The following is a 26,569-nucleotide window of genomic DNA, read 5'->3' on the forward strand; positions in this document are numbered from 1 at the left end:
TCTCTTCTCGTTTTCGTCTTGTGTTTCCGCGATTCTGATCCCATCAAAGACTCATTCCTCCTTATCAAAGCGGGCGCTGTAGCGTTCACCTATTAAGTGTTAGCAAGTGACTCCGTTCGGGGTTCGGCCATCATACCACGGGACCGACGTCGGCGACGACCAGCGGTATTCTGGCCAGCAGCGTGGCTCTGGCTGCCTACAGAAACCAGATTGCGCGGGCTAACTCTTCGCTCCAGTACATCGGACGCATCTGCCAATTTTCGAGATGCCTTGGGGTGTTGAGCGGCGCCGATATTCGTCCCCTGGGCCGTTGTATGCTGCATCGTCTCCACGCAGATGTTCTCGCTGGTCACAGTCTGGCTTGCACTGACCTTCTGAGAAGCTTGGTCGCTTCTTTTGCGGCTGTATGTGTGCACATGGACACGCTTTGTCTTCTTGCTCGACTGGTCTTCATCCAAGTCTTCCTCGACCTGGATTGATCCTTGCCGCGATCCTTCGGTCGGCTCAGTAGCAGAGTGCTGCTGTCCAAAGCTGACTGCTTTGCGTTTGACCGTGGGATGCTCTGTTTTTGCGATTTCACCGGCCGCTCCAGCAACAGAAGGGCTTGCAGGGCTTCCGATAACCCTGTCAAGGTCACTACCGCTAGATCTCCTGTCAGGCCTTCTGCGTCGCATAAGTGTTTCCTCTTTCAAAATGCTCACTTCGTCCTTCTCTATCGGGGCTGGTGCCGGGACACGCAACGGTGCTGCTTGATTCGGGACATCTGGGGTTGACATGAAAAGCATCTCAAGCTCGGCCGGGTCATCAAAAGGTGAAATTAAATCATCGCTCATTGAATGTCGAGTTCCGATACTCGCAAATGAAATGTTGCTCGTAGGATCGGGGATATTCGAACTCGATTCCGTGTCATTGTTTGCAATCACAGATGGTGACGAATCACGCTGTTCCGATGCGTATACAGCAGCTGGTTCAACGATTGAAGGCTGCTGGGACAAATCTCTGGTTCGCATCAAACCCTGAGCAGAGCTACCCTTGCCTTTGTCAGGGGTAGAGGTAACAATTCGTTTTGTTGAGACCGCGATACCACTGTCAGTTGCAACCTCTTTGCGGGTAGAAAAAGCGGGCGCCTCTCCCGGAGCCTCGGCTGCGGACTGTAGTATGGTCTCCAACTTGCTCCATGTGTGTGCAAAAGACTCCCTTGAGTCTATTGTCGTAAACTTTGCAGCGCCTTCTCTGATGGTCTTCAGCCAACCCTCCCCTTCCTGAACTCGGCGGAGGAGAGAATGTATCTCGGTCTTGGCCTTTTCCTTTCCCATCTCGAGGCTCGACTTGGCTGAATTTGCTGCGTCCAAGTTCTGGTTCACGATTTGCAGCTCTTCATCTTTTTGACAAATCTTAGCTTGAAGACTCTCGAGGCTTTGCAGCGCATGCGCTGCTTCAGACTTCCCTATCTCAGTCTGGGTTTGGAGGCTCGCCTGGAGGTCCGTATTGGCTGAATTTGCTGCATCCAAATTCTGGCCCACGGTCCGCAGCTCTTCATCCTTTTGGCGAATCAATGCTTGGAGTCTCTCAATCTGTTGCGCCGTTTGCACCGTCTCGAGTTTCTCATTCTTCGCCTGCGAGTTTAGGCTGACTTCAAGGTCATGAATAGTTGTCTGCAGCTCTTCAAAATTCATCTGAAGCTGATCACGCTGCCCGCGCATGGAAATCATTTCGTTAACCTGCAAGTCCAGTTTGGTTGCAGAGCCTGAGCAAACATCTTTGAGCTCCTTGATTTGCTGTCGCATTTCTCCAAGCTGGTAAAGTCAGTGTGCGTCTCCTTAATATCTTTGATAGAGGGTGACACGTACCATGGCGTCTTGTTGTCTTCGTTCCTTCTTGGCTTCTTCGGTGGCTTGGACCTGCATAGCGCGTGTCAGTACATGTTCAATATGCCCGACAAAAATCCTACCAAAGCGCCCTCGGCCTTCTCCACTTGCTTTTGGAGCTTGGCAGATTCCTTTTCAAGAGCTTTCTTCTCCTTCTCAAGACCTTGGAGTTGTTGCTTGTATGTCACTTTCAGGTTGTTCTGAGAAACCGTGTTTGCTTTTATCAGCTCTTCGCGGGTTTTTTGCTCGGCCCCTCGGATTTCGTCTTGCAACGCAACTTTTGCACACTCGAGATTGATCGCACGGTCTTCAAAAGCTTGCTTCTTTGAGTTGACATCATTCAAAGACTGTAGAAGCCTTTCTTTCTCCGCTTCCGTGCCCGTGAATCGTGTCTTGAAAGATCTAAGCTCTGCAGATACCTCCTGTAGTTGAGATTGGAGCCTCGTAATCTCAACGGATTTGTTGGAAAGTTCCACATCGAGAGCCGGGTTAGCCGCCACAAGCTGGGCCTTATCCAGCTTTTCCCCAAAGCCTTCCAGCCCACGGGAAATATTGTGCTCGGTGGTCTCCAGCGATTTGACTGAAGTATCGAGTTTGTTGATTGCTGGTTCAACCGCATCCAGCTTCCGTTCAACTCTCTTCTGCGCACTCTCGCTATCAATAAGCTGTCTGAACAGTGATGAATCACTACCCAAGTTGCGTTTGACAGATTGCAACTCTTTAATAAGGCTTTGCATCGTGACAGTGTTGATAACAGTACTTTTGTCAATATCGTTGGAAAATTGACTTGCAATTGAGTCGATTCTGTTTAGCTATCAGTCATTGCCAATGCCCACTTCGGATCCATCACTTACCGAGAAGCTACTTCCTGCACAGTGCTTGTGAATAGCTGAGCATCCGTCCTTTCTGCAGAGCAAGCATCGCGCAACTCCTTGGCCGAAGATACACACTCGTCAAGGGTTTTAAGAACGCTCGCCACGATCACCTTTTCAGAGGCTGATGCAGTTTCAGAAATCAACTCGAGGACTGAACCCAGTTTGATGAGGATCTTCCCCTGGTCATCTCGGACAACCCCAAGTTGTCTTGATTGGCTCCGAGTGTGGTTCTGAATAAAGGTCTCGAGAGTTAACACTCTTTTCCTCTCCTCAGACATTTGCAATTTTGTTTCCAGTCTACTTGCATCCGAGTGCTGTAGATCTTGCTCCAGAACAGCAATGCGTCTTCTCGACTCAGCGAGCTTCTCTCGCTGTCCGTCGATTGTATTTGTGGCCTGAGATATATCGGCCCTGATCTCGTTGATCTCTTCCACGATGCCATCCCTCTCCTTTTCAAGAGACTCCGCAGTTGTCATGAATCTGTCGGAGTGCTCTTTTAACATTCCATAATCTTCACCCAATCCGTTGACGACCTCCTTGAATTTGCCGAGTTTCACTTTCCAAGAATCCATCTGGGCCTTGTGAACTTTTGACTCGGACATCTTCTTTTGCAGTTTGACCTGGCACGCCTCGAGGTCTTCCTTGAGCGATTGGTTTTCGCCTTTGAGCTCTGTATTTTCGGACTCGGTCTGCCGTTGAAGGCTAGCGGAAGCAACTTGCTTTTCCTCACGCTGTCGGATTTTGTTGATCAACTGCTCAAAAAGATCTTGTTCTGTCTTTTGGCTGGTCGTTCGACGTTTGGTCGGTACGCCCTCGCGGCTGTTATGCCGGCGCTTTAAGACTCGGGTATCATTTGATGAGATATTGGATACTCGAGATGAAGAGCGGTCTCGAGCTCGAACGCTGGGCAAACCTTGCTGCTCGACTTGGATAGACCTGAATGAGCTCGGACGAGTATCACCAGGCTTCAATTGTCAACCATACGATTTCAATGTGACGAATCCACACTCACCTCTGTCGCATTGCCTGGTTGATCATTGAAATTTGACAGCAAAGAAGTGACCGAAGTTGTTCCTTTATCGACACTGCCAGCCGGTGGGTTGAATTGCGTGTTGCTTTCAAGATCGCGTGTTTTCGTGGGGCGGCGAAATTGCAAATCCAAAGTGCGTCCATCGACACGGTAATTGCCAGTTCCATGGTGCTCAGGGCCAATCGATGGACTGAATGGGCTTTGACTTTATATGGAAAGGATTGTGAGTATACCAGACTGTAGAGCTGGGGGAGAAATTACCGATCTTCTGCTGCAACAAAACGCTCATTGTTCCCACAGATTCCTCCCTCTGCTGTCGGGTGAGGACTGGGAGCTTTCTCTACGTTGAGGGAGACACGCCTGGCCGAGTTCTGGAGGAGAATACCCTTCCGCTTTTGAGCAGGCCTCGCAAATGAAAAAGCAGAGACATCAATGCCGGAACTTTGAGGGCGCTGGAAAAGCAACGGAGCGAGCCTGTTTCCCGTCGAGGCGGCTTCCTTGTCTGTACTCGTATTCGCAGTGGCCTCGAGTCCTGAAGGAAGTGAATCCTCATCGCCAATGGTTTCCAGAATTCGTGCTGCATTTACTTCCATGGCAGATCGAGAGCCTATCCGAGTGAAGTTGTTGCTGGACTCGGGGTCAGGTGCCTCGCCTGCCATTGTGGGTATGGCTTCGGATTGGCGATGGGCCTAAGTAAATCGATGTGTGCGATGGAAGGAGCAATTGTAATGGGATTTGCAAAATGGCAAAATTGAAAGATTCGCAGCTTAAGGTTCAGGGAAGAGATGGGGTGTGACGAGGGCGAAGGAGGAGGAGGAGGAAGAAGAAGAAGAAGAAGAAGAAGAAGAAGAAGAAGAGGAAGAAGAGGAAGAAGAGGAAGAAGAAGAAGAAGAAGACAGACAGACAGACAGACAGACAGACAGACAGACAGACAGACAACCCAGGAAGGAGCGTCCAAGTAGCACCCCGTGACTGGCACATCTACACTCAGCAGCAGACCAGAATGGAGTCAATTTTGGCAAGAGGAGAATAGGATTAGAGCTAAAGAAAGACAAGTTTGATATAGGAACAGAAGCTTCGTAAAACATTCATTAGCCTTGTTCACCTTCCATCTCGACACACTTTTGTCTCAAAGAAGAGGAGCAGACGACAAGCCAATTTCTTTCCTCGCCGAGAGATCATTATAAAAGAATACGCATCAAATGGTAAATCATTCAAGACACTCAACCTGCCTCCATTGCTCAACATATAGCGTCAGGGTCTTTGCGCTCACGGCCTGGCCGATGGCAGTGTCGCAGAGAGGGATTCTGTACCGGTCGTACTCATCACGACTAACTCCCAGGAGATGTGAACGAAGTCGATTTCAAAGAAACCTCTCAGCTGCCTCGCGCGATTGGGCGAGCCATTCACGCTGTCCCGGGTGGACTTTGTTCGTCTCAGCCAGTCTTCGTATGGCATGTTGGGCATCCTCGGGTGCGTAGATAGACGGTGCACCAGGACTGGCGAACAGGGTTTTATTCTGGTAGAGAGCCGCAGGTGTTCTCACATTAACGCCGCTAGCAAGAGCGCTAGAGCATTCGCCGTCAGATGTGCTTTACAGGCGGAGTGCAAAGCGACTACCGACAATGAATGGGTTGTGACGGTCAGGGATGCTGTGGTTGGCTCCGGTTTGTCAACTTTATCATTATCCACCCAGTCCCATGCGCTGTCGATGGTGTTTTCGAGGAAACTTGGAGGGCCGACTTTCGCCTCGCTGATACCCTTGCCGAGATCATTTACAAAGCACGAGGCCGATTTCAGCAGACTGAGTAGCCCGCCGCCAGAGGTACAGCTGGAGCCCTCGGAGGAGCCCCCTCCCGAGTTGTCCTCGCTCTTGCGGTTCTCAATGTACGTGCGGATCCGGCCGCCAGACTCATCCATCATCGACTCGAGTTCCTTGTCGTTGTGGTCACTTCTCCTTCCCTTGTTGATCAAGTCACCCATGTACCCAGCTAGAACGAATCCATTGGTGGCGATCGCGGCGGCTCCAGTCGTTGAACTCGTTGGGATAGAACTCAACTCGCTCTGCAAGGCCGCAAATGCCATTGTGGAGGTTTCCGTGGATATCTTAGATAGTATTTCAGCTATGGCTTCGGAGGAAGGACCCGACATGGTGGCCAACATAGTGGACATCTCAGCAGCATCGGGAGCATTCTGTAAATCAAAGGACGCCGAAGCCCAGACGTTGGGTTGCTGAGCGGGCGAGGGCTTCGCCGGCGGGGTTATCTGCGGATGAACACCTGAGGTGTCCTTCAACTTCGAGTGGCTCACGGACGGCGAGGCCCCGACCTCGGGTTGCTGAACGGGCGAGGACTTCGCCGGCGGGTGTACCTGCTGATGACCACCTGATGTGCCCTTCAACCTCGAGTGGCTCGGTGATAGGGCGCCATTGGCGGGGTGGGTTTGGACCGGGTGGTCCTTAGTGGCTATTGAGAAGGACTGACTGACAATGGTTGACCACCGGTGGAATCGAAACTTTTCGTGTGACCGTGGCCAATTCTGGTCATCTCTCCCGGCGCATCCCAGACTTTGGGCTTGATGTCCGCGGGATGGACCTCCTCACTTTGCTTGATGGAATGGAATGCAAGGAACGGCGTGGAGCTCGCGGGAACCGTGAAGGTGGTCGTGAGGTGCTGAATATAAGTCGAGATGGTAGGATGAAAGCTGACCGGTATCAGGGTCACCGGGCAGCGAGTCGACGAACAGGTAGTCGAAGGAGTTGAGGTCGATGCCTTCGTCGTGGATCCCTTGCCAGAAGTGATCGACACAAACTCGACCACAGCCGTCGAGCCACTCGGAGCCACGATATCGGCATGGATGGCCGTCACATGGGGATGGATGGAAGTTTCACACTTCGTGGTATCCCCGGTAATCGGGCCCTGGATCGGATTCGATGCACTGCTCCCCTGCAACAGCGGAAGGAGCATCAGAACGGCAGCTTTATAAGGAACCATGGTGGACTGGAATGACTCCAGAGATAAGAGTCGACTTGCGCGCAAGCGGATGCCATCATGTTCCTTCCTTTTTAAATGCAGAAGTATCGGCCGGCCCTCTTTTGCTTCCACCAAAAACCTCCCTCCTTTGCTTCCTGTCGGCAAATCATCATGGTGGAGCCATGGATATAGTTTGAGCAGCACAAAACGCTTATAATGTTTGGTATTCTAGGCATTGTGCGACGATTTCGCTTACGATGCGTTCTGTATTATAAAACGGATCGCTAGATTATAGTCAGAATGCCAGACATCTTCTATCTGGTTGATTTTGACCACATTCCCACCTCCCACGGCAGGTGATGAGTGGCCGATCAATATCCATATGGTCCCACACTTGCACCAAATCCGGCCCCAAGTCCACTGTTGCCAAGACCGCGCCGATTCTCCACTGTTGCTCGTGTCAGGATCTTATTCTTGGCCAACAAGGTTCTGGTAGAGTCTAAAAAGCGACGCTTTCCCCAATAGAGTCAAGAATATATTTCTTGCGTGATAGAGACCTGTCGATCATAACATGATCCACGAGCGCGTCGGCCAGCCCAAAACTATTTTTAGGGTGGCCGACTTGCTGGTGGAATACAGCATGCTCCAACCAATAACTAATCCAGTGTTTCGAGCCCTACACACGTATGGTTAGGCCTAGATCAGGGACTTGATTATTACATATTCTATTTTCAAGCACTAATTCCGAGATTTTATAGTGGTTGTAGGGATTCAAACTTGGTATGTTTTTTTGATGGAGTGCGACTAGGCGGGCTATAGTATGCTTTAGTAGCAACGACGAGTCAAAGCAATAGATCACTTCAGGACATTCTTCAGGGGTAGAATTCAGGGGTCAATCCCATCACCCCGTTCGATTATGAGCGCCATCTAGGCGAGGGTCGTGAGCAGATTGCCCACCCAGACCTTCATTCCTGCTGGGTTAGAGCTATACTATTTGGCTCTGAATCGGACATGCGGTACCGTCGACCAACCAGCTTGTAAATATTCGGGCCCGCAAGTTCACCTTGGATCTCGCGAATGAGCAGGCGAGCCAAGAAGCTCTGCTCCCTGGCTTCTTATAGTATGAGAATGCCCAGCTTTGATTCCGGAAAACATACGTCTACTTTCAGGCTAGAACTCATCTAGTCTGCCCTTCGCTGTTATCCTCGATTTCACCATGTCTTCGACCCTTCCCAACAGTAGTACCGGCAGCAATACCATGTGGCCTTCCGGTACATTATGCCTTGCGGATGTAACTTCGCCCGATGGAGAAACCATCATTTTGCAACCACGACCCTCAGATGATCCGGTCCCCTCAATTGGGCCCCATGGCGCAAATATTTGAACAAGGGATTAGTCTGTTTTTATGTTGCTAGGGTTGCAGAGGTTATTAGCGCCAATACGCCAACATGGGGTCCCTTGGAGACAGAGCTCGGTTTTACCAGCGAGATATTGAATGACAGTTATGCTGCTGGCTGTGCTGCTTTAGGAGTCGGCTCTGTCATCCCGATTCCTTTTGCGCTCAAGTTTGGCCGTCGACTGGTGTATCTATTCAGTACAGTGGTTCAGTTTGCTGTCTGCATTTGGTCCGCTAAGATGCAAACTGTGGGAGACCTAATGGGAATCAATGTAAATACAATGTTTCTTCCGAAGTCTGGCGGAGGCCATCGTCCAAATGACCATTGCGGATCTTTTTTTCGTGCACCAACGAGGAAAAATGAATGTCCTTTATGTCTGGACGTGGCTTCTCTCTACTTGCATGGGTATACTGGTTGCCGGTTTTGTTGCCAGTGGTCTCGGTTGGAGATGGATATGGTGGTTAAATGCTATCGTCTTTGGTGTGACTATTTTTGTTGTCGGATTCGGATACGAAGAGACTAAATTTTGCCCGACTGTTTCCCTCACTACTACAGATGTGCCACTGAACACCACGAGCGAAAACCGGTCGATTGCTTCCAAACCACAAGACCAAGACACCAAGAAAGACGAATCGGAGAAGCTTGAGGGCAAGCCGTCCGCCAAAATGAAGCAAATATATGCGGAACAAGGAGTCACAGACCTAGCCTCAATTAAAACAGCAAATAAAAACCCGACCGACAACGTCACTGCTCTCACAATCAACTCAAATATCCCCATGAAGACATATTGACAAAGACTCGCTTTAACAACCACCGCTGCGTCATCTGGTGCCGCGAACGACTCCTTCTGTCAGCATATGTATCAACCTCTAATTATTTTAATGATAATTCCCGCCATCACTTGGACGGCACTTGTTTATGGCATCTTGGTGGCCCTGGGAGATTAAGCTTCAAAAGGATCTGGATATCTAGCAACGCTCCGTTAGTCATTACGAATACTACAACAATGCTTCTGAAGACTTTGAACGCTATCAAAACCTGTGCTTTAGACATCCAGTGTCCAGTGAAGGGCACACAGAACCTTTACATCTGCGGTGCTAGCGTGCTCCCTGTAGCGTTGGCGGGTTATCACCAGGCGCCGATATATGCATTTGAAGAAGCGGTGGCGGGTATGCTACTTGGTTGGACACGAGAGAGACGCGTCTTCCGCATTCCGTAAACACTGCGCTGGTAGGGATATTGTGGATAGTTGATCAATTCCATTATATATATCATGCTATTGTTTTGTTTTCTGCAACACGAAGTACGAAAGGTGCTTTTCGGGACATATCGCATCCGTAACATATATAATGTGACAACTTGGAATCCGTTCTGCACGCGCTGCAGGAAAACGTCCGATCACACCAATAGAGACAAACAATAATAGTGGTGATGTAGGCGGCGTAGAAGAGGTCCAAGAGCGCAGATGTATTCGATACGTTCAGGCCAAAGTTAAATCAGGGATGAAACAGGCCAGCCTAGTTTTGCCTGTTTCTTTGTTGCAAGTGTGAAACACCACCATGGGGCAAATTCTGCTTATCCACAGTTTGAGACCCGCTCGTTAGTTAGTTAGTTAGTCCAGCCGGTGGGCATCGTCAGACATGATTGTTGTCTAACTTCTCCCGTTCCTGGACAACCCAAGGGCGGTCGGCAACGTGGCAGCCACGAGCGCACGGGATGCCTGTCTGTCTGACTGCAGTAGTCGCGTGGCAAGGTTATTTCACTGCTACCCCTGTCAGCTAGGATCAGGCTTAGGCGACCACTAGGCTCTTTCCGGCCTCTGCAAATAGCGATCGCCCGGCCACAGCACCGAATCTCGTAACTGTTAACGGCGTCGACATCCTGGCTCCGTCTCACGGCGCATTTGGATCATCAGGATGCGTCGCAGGATCCACGCCTTAAGGCGGGTGTGCGAAATGAGCCAAATGATTCACATGGGTCGCTGGTCCACTCCGTTCTCATAGCTCGGTCCCCTTTGCTTCCACGTGGGTCCATGCGGCAGTAGTCTCTGGTAGGCAATGCTCGACAAAAAAGCCCCCCGGGAGTTCTCAAAGAAAAGGGAAAAAGGGCACTAATCTCAAAGTGTCCATGCACGGCATCAGGAGTGAGGAACGACCCTACCAACTGCCCTTTTTGAGCGCTTTCCCGGATCACCTGATTGAAATATACTGCCTGGTCTGACCGCCAGCCTGTCTCTTTCCCCTTTCCACGACTTCCATCCAAACACCTGCGAGACATTCGAATCTCGCCTGAAGAAACTGCTTCCCGCCTTCGGTTCCTTCTCGAACATTTGTTGCTCCTTCTGTTCCACGCAGATACATATTCTTTTGCCGGACCCCAACCGCCTGCGCTTAACTCTACACTAGTTCCCGGGCTCTTCCACCATTCTTTCCGAAAAATAATATCCCCGGTCAATTAATTGTTCTGCTCACCTCGAATTTGACAACCACTCGGTGTGCTGTGCAATAATCTCCCTGCCTTGACTCTCAGGCCCGTCGACGAAGATCCCAGTGCCTCCGCGCGCCTACCCCCGCTCCACGAAACCGCCCCCTCGCAAAAGGACTCCGATGGACATCACGATCTGAGCTCATCATTGCCACTCTCTTCGTAATTGCTCTTCGCTCGTGATTTCCTCAAGTCCCTGCAACAAGTGGGATGTCGCTAGGAAGTCACTAGTCGAGACACAGAACTTTTGGTCAAGCCTCTGCCCCGCAACATGGGTAATTCTCAGGGGAAACCGGTGTCCTACACCGATGCAGGTATGTTCGGGTGGGAGGTGCAGAAGAGCGCACGCTCGTATTCTTCGAATTGCATCGCTAATCGGTATTTCCGGGCCTCTAGTCAACCTCAACCATTTCCGCCTCCTCCGCGTGGTCGGAAAAGGCGCTTTCGGAAAGGTCCGCATCGTCGAGAGGAAAGATACAGGCCTTACATTTGCCCTCAAGTATATCCGCAAGGAAGAAGGTGAGTGTGGAATGTCATGGACACGGGTGGCCGCATCTAACGTCTCCGCTAGTGGTACGATCGGAAAGTGTACGGAATATCATTCGTGAACGGCGGATGCTCGAGCATCTGAACCACCCATTCCTGTGCAATTTGCGCTATAGTTTTCAGGATATGGAATACATGTAAGTTCTACGACACGGGGAGAAATGTGCGTCTCTGACAGCGATATAGCTACATTGTCGTCGACCTGATGAACGGGGGTGATCTCCGGTTTCACATTTCGCGAAAGTGTTTCACGGAAGAGGCGGTGCGATTCTGGATGGCCGAGCTAGGTTGTGCGTTGAAGTACATCCATTCTCAGGGAATCATCCATCGAGACTTGAAACCGGACAACGTGCTGTTGGACTCTGAGGGCCATGTCCATTTGGCAGACTTCGTATGTGACGCGCCCATGTCTTACCTTGCGGGAACTAACATGCCTGTCTAGAACGTGGCGTCAGACTTCCGACCGGGCAAGCCGCTCACGAGCAAGTCCGGGACCCTGGCTTATCTGGCCCCAGAGGTGTACGAAGGAGTCGGTTATTACAATGAGGTCGATTGGTGGTCATTGGGTGTCACTTTTTACGAATGTATCTACAGCAAGGTATGTTGCTTGGTCTCCATTACTTTGTGTGGTTTTTGACATCTGTGTTTAGCGACCATTCGAAGGACGCAGTCAGGACACCCTCAGCGAGAACATCAAGAAAGCTCAACCGAAGTATTATGTGACCAATCCGGCAGTGTCAGTCGCATGCCTTCGCGCCCTGGGCGCATTAATGGAGAAGGATCGAAGCAAACGAATTGGCGCTACTGGCTTCGAGACTTTCACCAACCACCAGTTCTTCGCCGAAATCAATTTTGACGCCCTCCAGCGAAAGGAGATTCCTCCCGTGTTCGTTCCATCCAGTGACAAAACCAATTTCGATGCCACCTACGATCTGGAGGAGTTACTTCTGGAGGAAGCGCCATTGGAGGCCAGAGCTCGTCGACAGAAGCCACGTGCGGAGCTGCGAGAGGATGCTACGGCCAAAGAGATTCGGGATGATGAACTCCATCGCTTAATTGAGACCATGTTTGAGCCGTTTGACTACACGCTTGTCAACTACCAAGGGTATGTTTGCACTGGAGAAAAGCACCGGGGTAAAATACTGACTCCTGTTTACAGAAACGCCGCGGAAGCGATTGCCGCCTCGACGAATCCCGAAGATATCCTTCCAATCACCCAGACGACCTCCCACACCCGCCAATCGTCAGCGCCGGAATCCCAGTCCAGGGGTTCCCCACCACCTCCACAGGTGCCTCCGAAGCAAGCCCCTCCGATCAACACCAACGCTGAGAATCTCGGAGCCAAGGAGGCCACAGCGCAACCCCCCTCGCCCTCGAGCCAAGCATCCGGTTCTCCAACACCTGCGCCGTCCTTCCACCGGCCCTTCCAACCCCCCAACAATAACAACGGTCCTCGACAACAGCGCGGCACACTCCGGAAACCGAGCAAGGGCGGCGGAGTGCAAATGGTTCTTGAAGAATCCGGAAGCTGGAGCGAGCTTGCGGACCACAGCTCCACTCTTCCTGCGGAAGGGCTGGACGGTGCTGGAAGCAAGGGCAAACCCGGAAACAGTGGTATGCTCTCGTTCTTGAGTCGGAAGAAGGGCCGCGATCGCAGCCCCAAGCCGACCGAGCCGGGCGTTTTGGGCAAGGAAGGTGCCCGACAAATCATCAGCTGAAGCTGTTCGCCATTGCGGTTAGCGGGTGAACATACGGATGATCTTGCATGTTTTCTTCACTTGCGCGTCGGTTTGCGCTCCACCGGACCCTGGTTCCCACCCCTCACTCATAGCATCGAGTCTGCGAATGCAGATTCTGCCGAGGGCCTCTACCGTTCAATTGCTTGCCTTTTAAATCAAATTCGGCTTGCCGCCTTTCTCCCTCTTTTTGGGTTCCGGAGATGCATATCACTGCCTTGAGGCCTATGACCAAAACACCGGTCTGGGTCTGCCACCTTCATCTCCGTTCACTCACTCACTCACCTGTTGGCTATGCTCTGCAAGAAGGCACATTGCCAGTGTTTTATATCCTTTCTTTTCTAGATTCCCCTGGTCGAGCCAGAATTTGATGTTGTTCTACTGTTTTCCTTTCCTAGCGGAGTGGTGCCAATACTCAACCACTATATCTCTTTGGGTTATCCCCGTCCCGCCTCCCGGGGCAATTGTCACTCGGGCGCACCGTATATCGGTTTCTTTCCTCTTATTTGGATTTACAGACCCACGTTGAATGATGAACATGAAGTTCTTTCGTTGTGATTAGAAGGGTCGGGAACTTACCACTTTTTGCATTCTCCGTCGGGTGTGGCATTTGTACTTAATCGTGGCCATCTTCCGCCATTTTCCTAGCATAGTTCGGTCTCTCTCCCAATACCATATCATGTATACAAGAGTTCATTGTGGATAACTGTGTAAGTGTGATGATGAAGAAACCTGGCGGCTCCAGCTGGTTGCGCCGCAACCAATCCCTCTTCCACCCCACAGGGGAACCAACCACTAAAGACGATCGCCAAGCACGGTAACTCTCTCCAGCACGAGCTACATGCATCGACATAACACCTCGCATTCATTGACCGCGAAACCGACTCGGCTATTATCGCGCGGGCACCTCCATTGCGGCGTGTTTACATCGAGCCCGAAACGGGGCCACGCGAGTTGTTGGGGACCAAACAAACAGGGGGTTTGATGTGATTATCGGAGCAACGATAATCATAATAACTTCCACGACTCCAACAACTGAACGATACATACGATACGACCGTCTCTCCAGTCTGATCGACCAAGCTCAACAAACAGCTCACTTGCACCGATTGCGATCCCGACGGGCTGACCCAGCGCACTTCCAATCCACCCCGAACACTGACACGTTTCGTTCGCTCAAGCCGCAGCATTAGGCACCTCAAGACCACCACCACACCTCCTGTCCATTCAAATCGCTTTCCATTCCAGAGGCACCACGAGGGCAAGTGCCGCGAGGATCGGCCCGCGCCCCGTCGCGCTGCCAGTGACATTCCAGTGCCTATTTGGGCTGATCGACAGACAGCAGCGCACCTAGCATGCCGAGTCAATCGCGCAGCCGAGATCGGTACGGCGGGGAGCGCGAACGATACCGGGAGCGAGATCGCGCGCGGGAAAAGGAACGCGAACGCAGACGAGAACGCGAGCGAGAGCGGGAATACATTCGCGGGCGATACGAGGAGGCCGATGATGGAGAAGGTGGCGCGGCGTCGAGTCCCAATAATGCCACTGCACGCGGGGGACGGTATAATTTTCCCAGGGAGTCGGGGCGTGATTCCTACGACTACAATGCAGATGATGGGTACGAGGAGGAACGGCGACGAGAACGGGAGCAGCGACGGGAGCGCCGGAGGCAACGCGATGAGGAGAAAGCGTACAATGAATCCGTGGAGGAAAGACGGAGGGAAAGGTCTAAGGCGAAAGAGTCGCCTGCTACATCGCCGATTAAGAAGAGAGATCGCGAGCGGGATCGCGATGGACATCGCAGGCACCGCGGGTATGAGGATAGGGAAGGCAGTCCGGCCAAGGACGTGCGGGATAGGAGATCTCGGCCTCGAGAAAAGGAGCGCGAGAGATCGCGAGATGCGGATGCCGAAGACAGACGTCGGAGACGACGAGAAAGAGAACGAGACCGCGAACGGAGCATTGAGGCTGCGGCGGCGGCTGATGTGGCTCGAAGACAGAAACATCAGAGCAGCGAGTCAACGAACAGTGCGTCGCATCTGCTGAGCGCTGACGCGCTAGCCCGCTTGACGTCTGAGCATGACGAGGTGGACCGGCGAGAGCGATCCCGTCCGCCAGATGATACCCGCAGAGAGCGAAGACAGCGCAAACGCGCTGCTCTAGAAGGCGCCGCTGGGGCTGCCCTTGGTGCTGGGCTTGCTGAGGGGAGGTCGAGACATAAGTCCGGGGCCCGGGTTGTCTCCGGGGCGTACTTGGAGGAGGGGCGGAGCCCTGAGATGAAGGTCCGTCGTCGTGGAGCCACGCCTGTCATGGATTCCCGGTGGAATAAAGAAGGACCTTGGGAGACTGGCTCGGATCCAGGCGATGGAGGCCCGCCGGCCTGGAGATTCTGGGCTGATTGGTCCAGGAAGAGGCGAATATGGATGGGTGGCATTGCGGCTGTGGTCTTGCTGCTTATTATTATCATTCCGACTGCGGTAGCTGTGTCAAAGAAGAAGCACAGTTCCAAGTCAGACTCGTCGAGCTCATCTGATTCCTCTTCGAGTTTCCCTTCTAACTCCAATCTGGACGGCATCAGTGAGGACAGTATCCCGGTAAGTTCACTATCAAAGGGTTGTCATGACTTTTGTGCTGATTGGTATTGCGTTCAGTCCTACGCACAAGGTACTTACTTGGACCCTTTCACCTGGTACAGCACCGATGGCTTCAATGTCACCTTCACCAATGAGACCGTGGGAGGGCTTTCGATCATGGGCATCGACTCAGCATGGGACGACTCAGCCCGACCAAACGACGAAGTACCTCCTCTCAACGAAAAATTTCCTTACGGCTCGCGCCCGATCCGCGGAGTGAACCTGGGTGGATGGCTATCCATCGAGCCTTTTATCGTGCCGTCACTCTTCGAGTCCTATTCGTCTTTGGACGCTGTGGTTGATGAGTGGACTCTGAGCCAAGCGTTGGGGGGCACTGCATCAACAACAATCGAGAAGCACTACGCCACCTTCATTACTGAGCAGGATTTTGCGGAAATCGCAGAAGCAGGTCTTGACCATGTCCGCATCCAGTACTCATACTGGTCGGTCAAGACATACGATGGCGATCCCTACGTCCCGAAGATTGCATGGCGCTATCTTCTCCGAGCCATTGAGTACGCGCGCAAGTACGGACTTCGCGTCAAGCTTGACATCCATGGAATCCCGGGCAGTCAGAATGGATGGAACCACAGTGGCCACCAAGGCTCTATCGGGTGGATAAACGGCACCGACGGGGAATTGAACGCCCAGCGCTCTTTGGAGATCCATGACCAGCTATCTCAGTTCTTCGCGCAGGACCGATACAAGAACGTAGTGACGATCTACGGGCTTGTCAACGAGCCACTCATGCTCGACCTGTCTGTCGAGAAAGTCCTCAATTGGAATGAGCAAGTCTCCCAGCTCATCCGCAAGAACGGTGTCACTGCCACTTTGGTCTTCCATGACGGGTTCCTGAACTTGGGCAAGTGGAAATCCATGTTCAAGACGCATCCGGATAACATGTACCTCGACACGCATCAGTATACCATCTTCAACACCGGCGAGATTGTCCTGAATCACACGGCTAAGGTGGAGCTTATTTGCAACAGCTGGTTACCTATGCTCCAGCAGGTTAACAGCACAACAGAAGGGTATGTAACTCACGCGCCCAACGATCACCACTTTGCCATTGAGTCTAACTAACCTGTTGACAGATGGGGTCCAACCATATGCGGCGAATGGTCCCAAGCAGACACAGACTGCGCCAAGTACCTCAACAACGTGGGCCGCGGCACACGCTGGGAAGGAACGATGTCAGTTACCTCGTCTACAGCCTACTGCCCCACCGCCGACACGGATGCGGGTTGTAGCTGCACAGATGCCAACGCGGACGTCTCCCAGTACTCGGATGTATACAAGTCATGGCTGCAGACATACGCCGAGGCACAGATGTCTGCCTTCGAGTCTGCGATGGGCTGGTTCTACTGGACGTGGCATACGGAGTCTGCTGCGCAGTGGAGCTACCGTACCGCGTGGAAGAATGGGTTCATGCCGAAGCTGGCGTATCAGCCGTCGTTCAGGTGCGGTGATACAGTGCCAGATTTCGAGAGCGAGGGGTTGCAGGGGTACTACTGATATGACGATACGTATATACTTTTTCTGCTTTGAATTTTGGTTTGGATGTACATACTCATACCATGTGGTTTATCACTCTTGTTCTATACTTGCATTGTTGATAGAATAAGCCATTTACATTTACCATGATCACCGATGTTGATTTGCGTAGATCTTTGGTTAGTACTGATATTTATTTCATTTGAACCTCAACACCCACCGCTTGGAGTCCTTCACCCGTTTAGTAGTTCGTTAGCCACCTTCTCAGCAGTCTATGATGTAGATCGATGAAACCAGCCGCCCTGCTCCCACTTCCCAACTTGATAGATACACGAATTGCGAGTTGCATCACACCTAACTCCACCAAGCAGCACATTGATGCGCTGGAAATCAATCGGTTTCATGATCCAGCCATCGAACCCGGAATCAACATAGCTCCGCCGGTCCTTCTCCACCAAAGATGCCGAGACAGCAAACACGGGTGTCCGAGCGTGACTTGTATTTGCTTGTATTTGTTCTTCGTTCTGACGGATCATTTTCGTGGAACCTACGCCGTCGACGATGGGCATCTGCGTTAGTACATTGAAATGTTAACGAAACCGTAGATAATCAGCGGGTGGATTATAGAAATGGACTGGAATTTCCTCACTTGTAGATCCATCAACACTGCATCGAACGAACCGGGACTCTCTCGATAAACAGAGGCGCATTCCTTGCCGTTTCCTGTCATGTGCACGGAGTGTCCGAATTTCTCAAGTCTCTTCCGGAGAATTGTACTATTGATCGGGTCGTCTTCTGCGACTAGGACATGTAGCGTGCATGGAGAGGTCTTTGGTTCGAGGGCTGTGGCGGGTTTAGGTGAGTCTGTTTTTGTTTTTGATGTTGCGGGCTCTGCTTGTCTAGCTGGAACCTCTTTGGCGGGAGGTTGGGCCTCTTTGATATCGAGCTCGGAGGGGTTATCTTGCTTAGGCGACGAGGATAATTTCAGCCATGTTTCTGGTGTTGTCTCGGTTGATTCTGGGTTTGGCAGTGGGGTCGTTTTCGAAGTTGACTTGGATTTTTGTGTGGATGCGCCTGACTTCAAGGAGATATCAACATTCAGAAAGGGCTTGTCTTTGTCATGGAGACGGCTGGCTTGATCATTGTTGTCGCCACAGAAGCATGGGATACCGTTCGATTCCTGGTTGGGCTTGTGGATCGTCTGAAAATTGGCTCTGGAGAATGGCTCCTCTGTTTCTGGTTTGGCTGCCTGCTCGTTGTTTGAACTATATGATGTACCCGGACTGGAAGAAACATTTGGAGCAGCCGGGATATCCTCCACGGAAGGCAACGGGAACTTCAGTCTAATCTTGAAGCAGCTTCCTTTCCCTTCTTCTGACCTCAAACTGAGCTGTCCATCCATGTTTCGAACAATCCTAGCAACCAACGCCAGGCCCAGTCCGAGAACGGTTTTCGTCTCCGAGGACAGGTCGGGAGAGGGCTTACAGGCGATGTTAGGGTTCTGCATATAGCCCTTGTTGGAGACCTGCTCAAGCTCACAGAAGAGTGCCTCCACGGTCTCCTGAGACATGCCAGAACCCGTATCGTGGATAGCCACCTCGATGGCAATATGTCCGGACTCATCACAATCCAAGAGCACGCAAGACTCAACTGTGACAGCTCCCGTAGATGTATGTTGGATGGCATTGCTGATCAAGTTGGTGATTACCTGGCGGACACGTCGTTGGTCACCCAGCACTGGAGGTAGGGCAGAGTGTTGGACAACCTGAAGATCCACATGTTTCTGCCTTGCTTCTTCCCAGAAGATATTCGTTGCCTCAGACAGGGTCCCCGTGAGGTCGAATACTTCATCTTTGATGAGCTTCCGGCCGCTTTCGGCATTGGTAAGATCAAGCAGATCATTGATGATGTATATAAGAGACTTTGACGCGGAGTGGGAGCGCGAGAGATTCTCTCTTGTTTCTTGGTTGAGGGACCCATCCAGTACGATTTCCAGGTAGTTGATTATGGCATTTAAGGGCGTTCGAATTTCGTGTGCTGAATTTGCTAAGAGGAGTCTCATGAGCTGGTTGTTCTGCATCGCTGCCTCTTTTTCTTGCCATATCTCCGTGAAAGTTCTGTAAAGCTGGGAGAGGATGGATGCTTTCCCGAACTCTGCCGCGGACCATTCAGCTGCTTTCTCTGATAAAGTGACTGTTGTTTTTACGTCATGCTCGCTCGCATCACGACAGCTGGCTGAGTTGGCTCGGAAGAATATAATGAAGTCGGTCCCATCGGCAGACAGGGGGGTATAGAGGAAGCCAGCAAGATCATGGAACCCTGGCGAGTAACTCAAGTCTTGAAAGTCCACTGTGATATCAGCGGACCACAAGACCGTATTCAGCTGCTTGGCCCTCAAGTATTCAACCAGAGCCAGAACTTCTTGAGAGTCCGCCGGTTTGCCAAGAATCTTGGTTTCGGCCATTATAGACGCAGCGGCGTAGTCTGCTCCAAAAAGTCCGAGCAGATCGCCAGATGGGGTACTGACGTGCGATGAATCTCTGTCTGGAGAGACAGCGGCTTGATCTCGCATTTGAAACGGAAGTGTGTATGAGAGACGCTCAATGTTGCTCGAGACAGCTTCAGCAATGAACCAGCACGTTTTTTGGACGAGCGGGTGGAGTCTTATGCTCGCGTCGTAGGACTGGCAGGATATCAAGCCCCACAGCTTGCCGAAAACATTAATGTTGATGGATAAGCAGGCATAGGTAGGAGTGCCTGCAAGGTGCTTGGAGGGTGCGGAGGCGGCGGAAAGATAGGTGTGTTTCATGTCTAATGCGGTTTTGTTCGTCAATGCTCTAAATACCAACTCCGCCGGTTCCGTTGAATTGCAATATGAGAAGCATACGTTATTGCGTAGATATGAATTTTTCAGGTTATCCGGAAAAGTCGATTCAGGGAAATGAACGCCTTCGTAGGAGTCCAAGTTGAAGGATGGGTCGACTGCTTCGGCCACGATGATTCCATTTCGATCCGCGTCAAAATGGTACATGGTCACCCGGTGAAATTTCGTCAGTTGCTGGACGGCAGAGATGGTATTATGGACCAGCAGTTCCAATGTTTGAGCACTCGCTATCAGTTTTAAGATTCTGGGAAGGGTGTTTAGGAGTTCTGTAGATTGTAAAGCTCCGCCATCACCCAAGCTTGGTAAGGTCGTAAGCGGTTCGGTCTTGCTGTACACCTTGTCTGAAGTCTCGGAAATCGAATGTGAATTCTTCATTTCTGGGTTTCCCTCCCTGTCTACTGGAACATCTGGCTCGAGCTCACAGATGATGTAGTCTTGAAATGCTTTGTTCGTGTGCATGGTACACCACAGGTTCCGAGTACCGCCCTCCGGGGTGATGATGGATAGACCAAAGACCTCAGCACCAAGCTTTTCAACATCATAGTCGTCGCTCAAAACGAATCTAGCATGATCCAGGAAAGTTTTCTTCTGTGAGGAAAACAGAACGTTGCAAAATGATTCAAGCTCGAATAGCTCATCCGCAGCATAACCCATGATATCTCTGGAGTTGTTGCTCACAATTTGGACGTTCAGATTATCGCCAGATTCTGATACCACTAGTAGTGCCCCAAACGGCTGTATGGTAACAGCACTATCATCCTCTCGCGAGTGAGAAACTCCGTTTGTGCACTCGTGAGCAGCCAAGACTTTTCCGCCTTCGCGAATGGTCTGCTGAAGTTGTGTTGATAGACTGATAATGTCACTAGAGCTGCGATTGCAGGCCGGTCTTTCCTCACAGGATGATGCGACGGTCTGGAAATTGGAAAAGGAAGGAGGTCCGGGCGTTGAGCATTTGACAGGTGGCGAGAGAGTACTCTCCAGAACAGTCTTCCTCTGATGCATACGGGACAAATAGTCCGGTCTTTTGGAGATGACTGGACCTTTACCGGCGTCTTTTTCCGGGGAGCTGTCTGTCTGGAAGGGTCCTTTTCCATCTTTGGCAGTGCTGTTCCAGAAGGCGTCGGAAAATGGCGAGATGGGGCTTTCCAGCTTATCTAGCGAAGGTGTCTGTAATGCGGACGAGGGATTTGAGTCGAAAGAAACCACTGAGCGAATGGGAAAAACGCGCTCGGCCGTCTCGCTTCCCAGCTGGGGCAGTTTCAGCTTCGAAGGAACGAGTTCGGATACAGATGGTATCTCTCTCTTTGTGTCGGACAGAATACATATCGACGTTGGTACGGACCACGTCCGGGCAAGAATTTGTCTGTCCTCGAACGATTTATCGTCCTTGTCATTTTGTTCGTTGCAAACGATCGACCAGTTGCCGCATGTGCTGGATTTGGAGGATGTATTCATGGCTCTTGTTGGTGTAGAAGAGGAAATAGCCTTGTCAAACAGTGTGTTAGTCGTTCGCTGAGCCGAAGTCTGCCTACACTCTAAAGGGACAAAGTAGAGCTAATAAAGCTTACTCTTGACAGCAAATAACGAGAGACCTTGCAAATGACCTGCTCAAAGAATATCCCCAACAAGCTGATATCAAAAAAGATTAGAAAATCATTGACGCAAAGGATCAAAGGAGATGTTGATCTTCCCCGGGGGAGTATAATCTCTCGCCTCCGAGTACCACAAAACCCAGGTTGAAAACATTCCCTCACCTCAACCCAATAGCCTATCAGCACCGAATCCAAACACGAGAATGCTTCTCACGAGGCGCACATTCTCGGTTCCTTCGTCCGGTTCGCCAGGGACTACCACCGGGAGTGGGAGCGCTAACGTTGAGCCGGGAGCCCAGGACCATGGGGTACGATGGGCGAGACCATTGCGTGAATGGGATTTCCCATGTCAGTCTTTGCAGGACTGTGGATTGATCTAAGTTCTAAGATGTGGAGTATTGTCCACCCCAGAGCTTGATGGGATTAAGGTAGAGACTAGGTTTCGCTAGGCGCGTTCGACATACATGGACCACCGAGACTATCGATGGGTCTAGACGCGGAACAGCCGGAGCTTGAGGTACGCTTGCTTTGCTTAGAGTTTGTTTATCTCCAGTTTATTACTGTTAAGGTTGCTGTTACATACTACTATGCATACATAAAGGAGTTCTGTGGAGAGCCGAAGCCATCTACGACTGTGAAACTCCTATTATTAACAACCATCATTCCTCAGATATAGAGCAACGTCACTGATTGAAATGCTAATTCTCCCCTCGGACCACTATTCCGATCAGTCTCATACCCAACCCTGGTTCGCCATCCTGTGCCACACAATGGCCCTACTTGTATCTGACTCGTGGGCCTCTTTTCCGATGTGGTGGGTGGCTGACCATGCAACCGTGACACCAAAGCTTGGTTCAAACGCGCAATACTATGTCAATATATTCTTCAGTTTATTTGAAGTAGCGTGCAAGGGAACTGCGAAGATATTTGCCAAATCCGAGCTTACTGGTAGCTTTGCGTTTGCGGCTGAAATGCATTGTAAGGTAGAGATAAACACTTAGATACAACTTGCTGTCCAGTCTAGCGGAAACAGACTAGTTACCCAATAAGGTACCCACGGATATTTAGAGTAGCAAGTCATGAGAATTCAATTGTATAGGTACGCCAAAAAGGCCGAAACAGAAAAATCTACAACCAAAAACTCCCCCAAAAAAACGGTGTACTATGTAACAATAATCATTAAATCCTGCAACGTCACTGGAGCCGGCAACGTCCATACATCAGACCGTAGATCGAGGCTCGACATATTATTATTATTCACCAACGCCGGCCATAAACCGAATCATCAGGCCTCGCAGGGGGTCGGTGCGGCTGCTGATACGGACGATTGCGATGATCGCGGGATGGATCAGACAGCGCTGACGATGGTGGTGCAGCGGCGGGAGGCTCGTCCGCCGAGCTCAGCAAGCGAGTCGGCTGCTTGAAGTCGAGCGTGTCTTGTCTGCTAGTATAGCTGTGCTCGGCGTCGCGGCCAAAGAGGGCCATCATGTCGCGCATGGTCAGCTTGCCAGCCGCCGACTTGCCTTCGAGCGTCGCGTTGGCGAGTTCGCGCTTGCGCTCCTGTAGATCGACGATGCGCTCTTCGACTGTGCCCTTGATTATCATCTTGTAGATCTTCACGTCTAGGGTTTGGTTCAGGCGATGGACGCGATCGATAGCTTGTTCTTCCACGAACTGAAGGGAACGTATTAGTTAGCTCGTCACTGGTTGTATGTGTAACAGGGCACTTACGGGGTTCCAGAAGGGCTCGAGAATCACAACGCGACTGGCCGCAGTCAGGTTAAGGCCGAGAGCGCCCGCCCGTAAGCTGCATAGCAGCACGCGGGTCCCGCTGTGGCTTCGCAGCTTGTTCAGGCTGGCCTCGCGGTGGTCGTTTCGCATTGCTCCGTCGTACCGCGCGAACCCAATGTTGGCTCGTTTCAAGAAGGGCTCAATCTTGTCAAGCATCGAGGTGAACACGGAGAAGACAATAAACTTGTAGTCGGCGGACTCGCGGTTGAGGATTCGCATCAGATGGCGGATTTTGGTCGACGGAAGTATGTTGCTGCCATCTCCTGGGTCTTGATAGATATCTTCCTCGGAATCGGTCTCGTCCTTGGAGTCGGATTCATCCTCGGAGCTGTCCAGAACGAACGGTTGACTCTTCTTGCCAGTCGAAGAATCAACTTCATCCTCTGTCTCTGAATCTTCAGAGTTCAGCCATTCGCCGCCGCCTTCGGCGTTCTCGTCGTCCGATCCTCCAGCCTTGCCGAGATTTGGTGCCTTACGCTGGTCCTCTGGAACGATCCATTCGGCCTCGTCTTCGTCGTCACTGTCAAGAATAACCCTGCGGTTCTTCCGCGAGCGGGTAGGCTGGGCTTCAGAATCTGCTTTGCCATGCTTGTGCACCTTCGTCTTCGACTTGTGCTTCTTTTTGGCCTTGCCAATGAAGTCTGTCTTCAGATCAGCCTCGCACTCGCTGCACCGACTAGTGCCAGTCTGGGTTTCCGCCGGGCTGAGCTCCATCTGACACACATCGCACTTCTTGGTGACAACGCTGAGAGCCCCAAATAGATCCGCCACAGAGTCTAGATCGTCCTGCTTTCCTTGACTCTGTTGGGTCCCGTTCTGGAGGAGAACATCCTTATCCTTGGCCAGATCACTCTTGACCAAATCAGGATGATTGCAAGATTGGCGAAGACGCAGCAGCAAGACCAAGGCGCCGGCATAGTCGAGTTTGGAACCGCCCATCATCTTGTCGAGGCTGTTCTCAGTGCGTTGTTCCAGCCGCTGATAGAAGTTCAATTCACCGGGCATGAATTCAGCCTGTACTTTAATGACCTTGCGTTCGGTGATCTGGAACCCGTTCGAGGACTTCTTCTGTTCTTCACCAGACTCCGATGATTCAGACTTGAGATTGGCGTTGAGCTTCAGGACGTCCTTGGTACGGCGCTTCATGAAGGCTTTCAAGTAAACCTGCAGGCGCTGGATGGCTAGGCCCCCGCGTCCATTAGCCAAGGGTCTGCTGATCTGGTCCCGCCAGGCTGCCAAGTCATCGAATGGCTTGATGCGGAGGAATTTGATCAGACTTTGTAGCTCGTCCAGATTGTTCTGCAACGGTGTTCCGGTCAAGCACCAGCGGTACTCGGCGTCCAAGGCGCAAGCTGACTGTGTAGCCTTGGCATTGCGATTCTTGATCGTATGCGCTTCGTCGAGAATGATGCGGTACCAGGTGACGGAGAAAAGACCGGACTTTTTCGCCTTGTCCGAGGCTGAGGTGGCCGATTCCGAGGTCAAAGTGCCGTACGTAGTGATCACCACGTCGTAATCGTCCAAAGATCCGGAGGTCTTTGCGCGGTTGGTTCCATGATAGAGGCAGACGCGGAGCTTGTGGGTCTTTTCCACTTTGGCATCAATTTCAAATTCCCATTGCTTGATGAGGGCTAAGGGGGCCACCACCAAAGTGCTCTTGCTGACTTTGGCAGATAGCTTCGGCTGGTCTTCATCGTCGTTGGAATTATCGCTGTGTTCGTGTTTTGGTCGGCGGTTCCTGAGCATGAGGGCGATAGCTTGCACGGTCTTACCCAGACCCATATCATCTGCGAGGATCCCGCCCTTGGGAAAGATGCCTTTGGTTGTCCTGCGGCCGGTCTCCTTGTCGCACATCCATCTCACGCCCTCAACCTGATGGGGTAGAAGCTGGACTTTCAGCCCTTCGACAGTAGCATCTTCCTCATCATCATCATCATCTTCTTCCTCATCGTCATCTTCGTCGGCTTCAGCGTCGAGCTCCTCTTGTTCCTCGGCTTCCTTATCCTCGATATCGTCTTTGAGTGTTTCCTTGGCGTTTGGGGCATCATCGGCCTCCTTTTCTTTCAATTCCTTTTGGTCCTTGACTGTGACACCCTGGAGCTGATCTACCAAATCATCAAGATCGGAGGACTCATCCTTCTTCTCGATTGAACTCTTTTTCTTCTTCTGGGTCTTTTTCTTAGTGTTCTTTTTCTTGCCCTTAGAGCTCGAACGAGCCATCTTCTCCTCCTCCTCATCCTCAAAAGCACCCTCGAGCAAAGCCTTGATGTTCTCATTCGCCTTGGCCGAATCGACGTATCCATGCACATCCATAGCACCGAAAGTAGACGCATTATTGGTCTGCCTCCCGGTCGGGAAGCTGTCGTCCTTGGTCAAGTCTATGAACTTCTGGAGATTCTTCGACGCGTTGGACATCTTCGGAGGTATCGGCTGGGACGTGTAGATAGTTCTGGCGGCGCGGGGAGTAGTCCAGGTGACATTCTCGGGACGCTTGATTTCAGTCGCACCCGGAGGGACTCCTGGTCTCTGGCTGGTATATTCTGCTGGCCGGACGGGCTTGAACGGATCCCAAGGTTCGCTGCGCTTCACGGGCGAGGTGGGATTGGCGCCCGGCGGGGCAGCTGGCCGATAGCCTTGAGGTGCGGCATTCTGAGAACTGCGATATTGCGGCTGTGAGGTGGACACGGGCCGATGGTGTTCCGGGCGCGATTGGTTTGATTTCGGGACATTAAAGAGGTGGTTTGACCGAGGCTGCGGCTGGCCGAGTGGAGATGGCTTTCCGAACTCAGGTTGCTGTACGTGGGGAGCCGGAGGCTGATCGTTTGGACGTCGCGGGGTGAGAGGGTGTTTTGGCGCATCGCTTTCTCTCGCCATGATTGCCGTCTAGTCTAAAGACCTGGGTGTCGGTGTGGCGCGGAGCGTGAGTTGGCGATGGGGTGGCGAAGTTTTTAAAAAGTACCAATCGACAGGGCAGTAGCGACAGATGGATCTGAGATGTGATGATGGGAAGAATGCTCTTAAGTGGGTGTCTTGTCAGCCCTTGCGCATTTGCCGCGCGCAAAAAGTGCGCCTCCCGAACCCCGTGGCCGTTTCTGCTCCTAAAGGATATCAACCGTAAACACTCACTTCAGATCAAGGGTTCAAGACACTCCACATCGAGTACTGTGGTAAAGGAGTGGGGTGTGAAAGAGTGTGTGAAAGCAAAGAAGAAGAATGAAAGAGCGAGTTGACGTTATCGATAACCACCGATTTGTTTGGGGCGGAGTG

The 26,569-nt window shown here is 51.7% G+C and overlaps 7 protein-coding genes across 7 annotated transcripts; 3 read left to right on the forward strand and 4 right to left on the reverse strand.

Moving 5' to 3' along the window:
• Positions 1 to 51: 51 nt before the first annotated feature.
• N7474_003025 (uncharacterized protein) lies at positions 52 to 4,432 on the reverse strand (the record flags this gene model as incomplete). The annotated part of the gene is made up of 7 exons (XM_057194440.1): positions 52 to 89; positions 137 to 1,796; positions 1,851 to 1,901; positions 1,952 to 2,672; positions 2,723 to 3,708; positions 3,756 to 3,978; positions 4,035 to 4,432. 7 exons carry the CDS (start codon positions 4,430 to 4,432, stop codon positions 52 to 54), a joined length of 4,077 nt encoding a protein of 1,358 aa, XP_057055795.1.
• An 883-nt stretch (positions 4,433 to 5,315) lies between these two features.
• N7474_003026 (uncharacterized protein) lies at positions 5,316 to 6,766 on the reverse strand (the record flags this gene model as incomplete). The annotated part of the gene is made up of 2 exons (XM_057194441.1): positions 5,316 to 6,238; positions 6,301 to 6,766. The coding sequence occupies 2 exons, from the start codon at positions 6,764 to 6,766 to the stop codon at positions 5,316 to 5,318; spliced, it is 1,389 nt and encodes a 462-aa protein (XP_057055796.1).
• Positions 6,767 to 7,961: 1,195 nt separating this feature from the next.
• Positions 7,962 to 8,933, forward strand: N7474_003027 (uncharacterized protein; the record flags this gene model as incomplete). The annotated part of the gene is given in 3 exon segments (XM_057194442.1): positions 7,962 to 8,093; positions 8,135 to 8,424; positions 8,438 to 8,933. 3 exon segments carry the CDS (start codon positions 7,962 to 7,964, stop codon positions 8,931 to 8,933), a joined length of 918 nt encoding a protein of 305 aa, XP_057055797.1.
• A 1,964-nt stretch (positions 8,934 to 10,897) lies between these two features.
• Positions 10,898 to 12,890, forward strand: N7474_003028 (Serine/threonine-protein kinase 32B; the record flags this gene model as incomplete). The annotated part of the gene is made up of 7 exons (XM_057194443.1): positions 10,898 to 10,940; positions 11,023 to 11,145; positions 11,198 to 11,309; positions 11,359 to 11,563; positions 11,615 to 11,770; positions 11,823 to 12,277; positions 12,332 to 12,890. 7 exons carry the CDS (start codon positions 10,898 to 10,900, stop codon positions 12,888 to 12,890), a joined length of 1,653 nt encoding a protein of 550 aa, XP_057055798.1.
• A 1,373-nt stretch (positions 12,891 to 14,263) lies between these two features.
• On the forward strand, positions 14,264 to 17,056 carry exg2 (putative exo-beta-1,3-glucanase; the record flags this gene model as incomplete). Its single annotated transcript, XM_057194444.1, has 3 exons — positions 14,264 to 15,502; positions 15,560 to 16,572; positions 16,636 to 17,056. The coding sequence occupies 3 exons, from the start codon at positions 14,264 to 14,266 to the stop codon at positions 17,054 to 17,056; spliced, it is 2,673 nt and encodes an 890-aa protein (XP_057055799.1).
• A 553-nt stretch (positions 17,057 to 17,609) lies between these two features.
• N7474_003030 (hybrid sensor histidine kinase/response regulator) lies at positions 17,610 to 21,374 on the reverse strand (the record flags this gene model as incomplete). Its single annotated transcript, XM_057194445.1, has 1 exon — positions 17,610 to 21,374. One exon carries the CDS (start codon positions 21,372 to 21,374, stop codon positions 17,610 to 17,612), a length of 3,765 nt encoding a protein of 1,254 aa, XP_057055800.1.
• A 1,394-nt stretch (positions 21,375 to 22,768) lies between these two features.
• N7474_003031 (putative SNF2 family helicase/ATPase) lies at positions 22,769 to 26,176 on the reverse strand (the record flags this gene model as incomplete). The annotated part of the gene is made up of 2 exons (XM_057194446.1): positions 22,769 to 23,185; positions 23,243 to 26,176. 2 exons carry the CDS (start codon positions 26,174 to 26,176, stop codon positions 22,769 to 22,771), a joined length of 3,351 nt encoding a protein of 1,116 aa, XP_057055801.1.
• Between the last annotated feature and the right edge of the window lie 393 nt (positions 26,177 to 26,569).

The sequence above is a fragment of the Penicillium riverlandense genome, assembly GCF_028828495.1.
Source record: "Penicillium riverlandense strain IBT 135883 chromosome Unknown utg000002l_segment0_segment0, whole genome shotgun sequence".
NCBI lineage: Eukaryota > Fungi > Ascomycota > Eurotiomycetes > Eurotiales > Aspergillaceae > Penicillium > Penicillium riverlandense.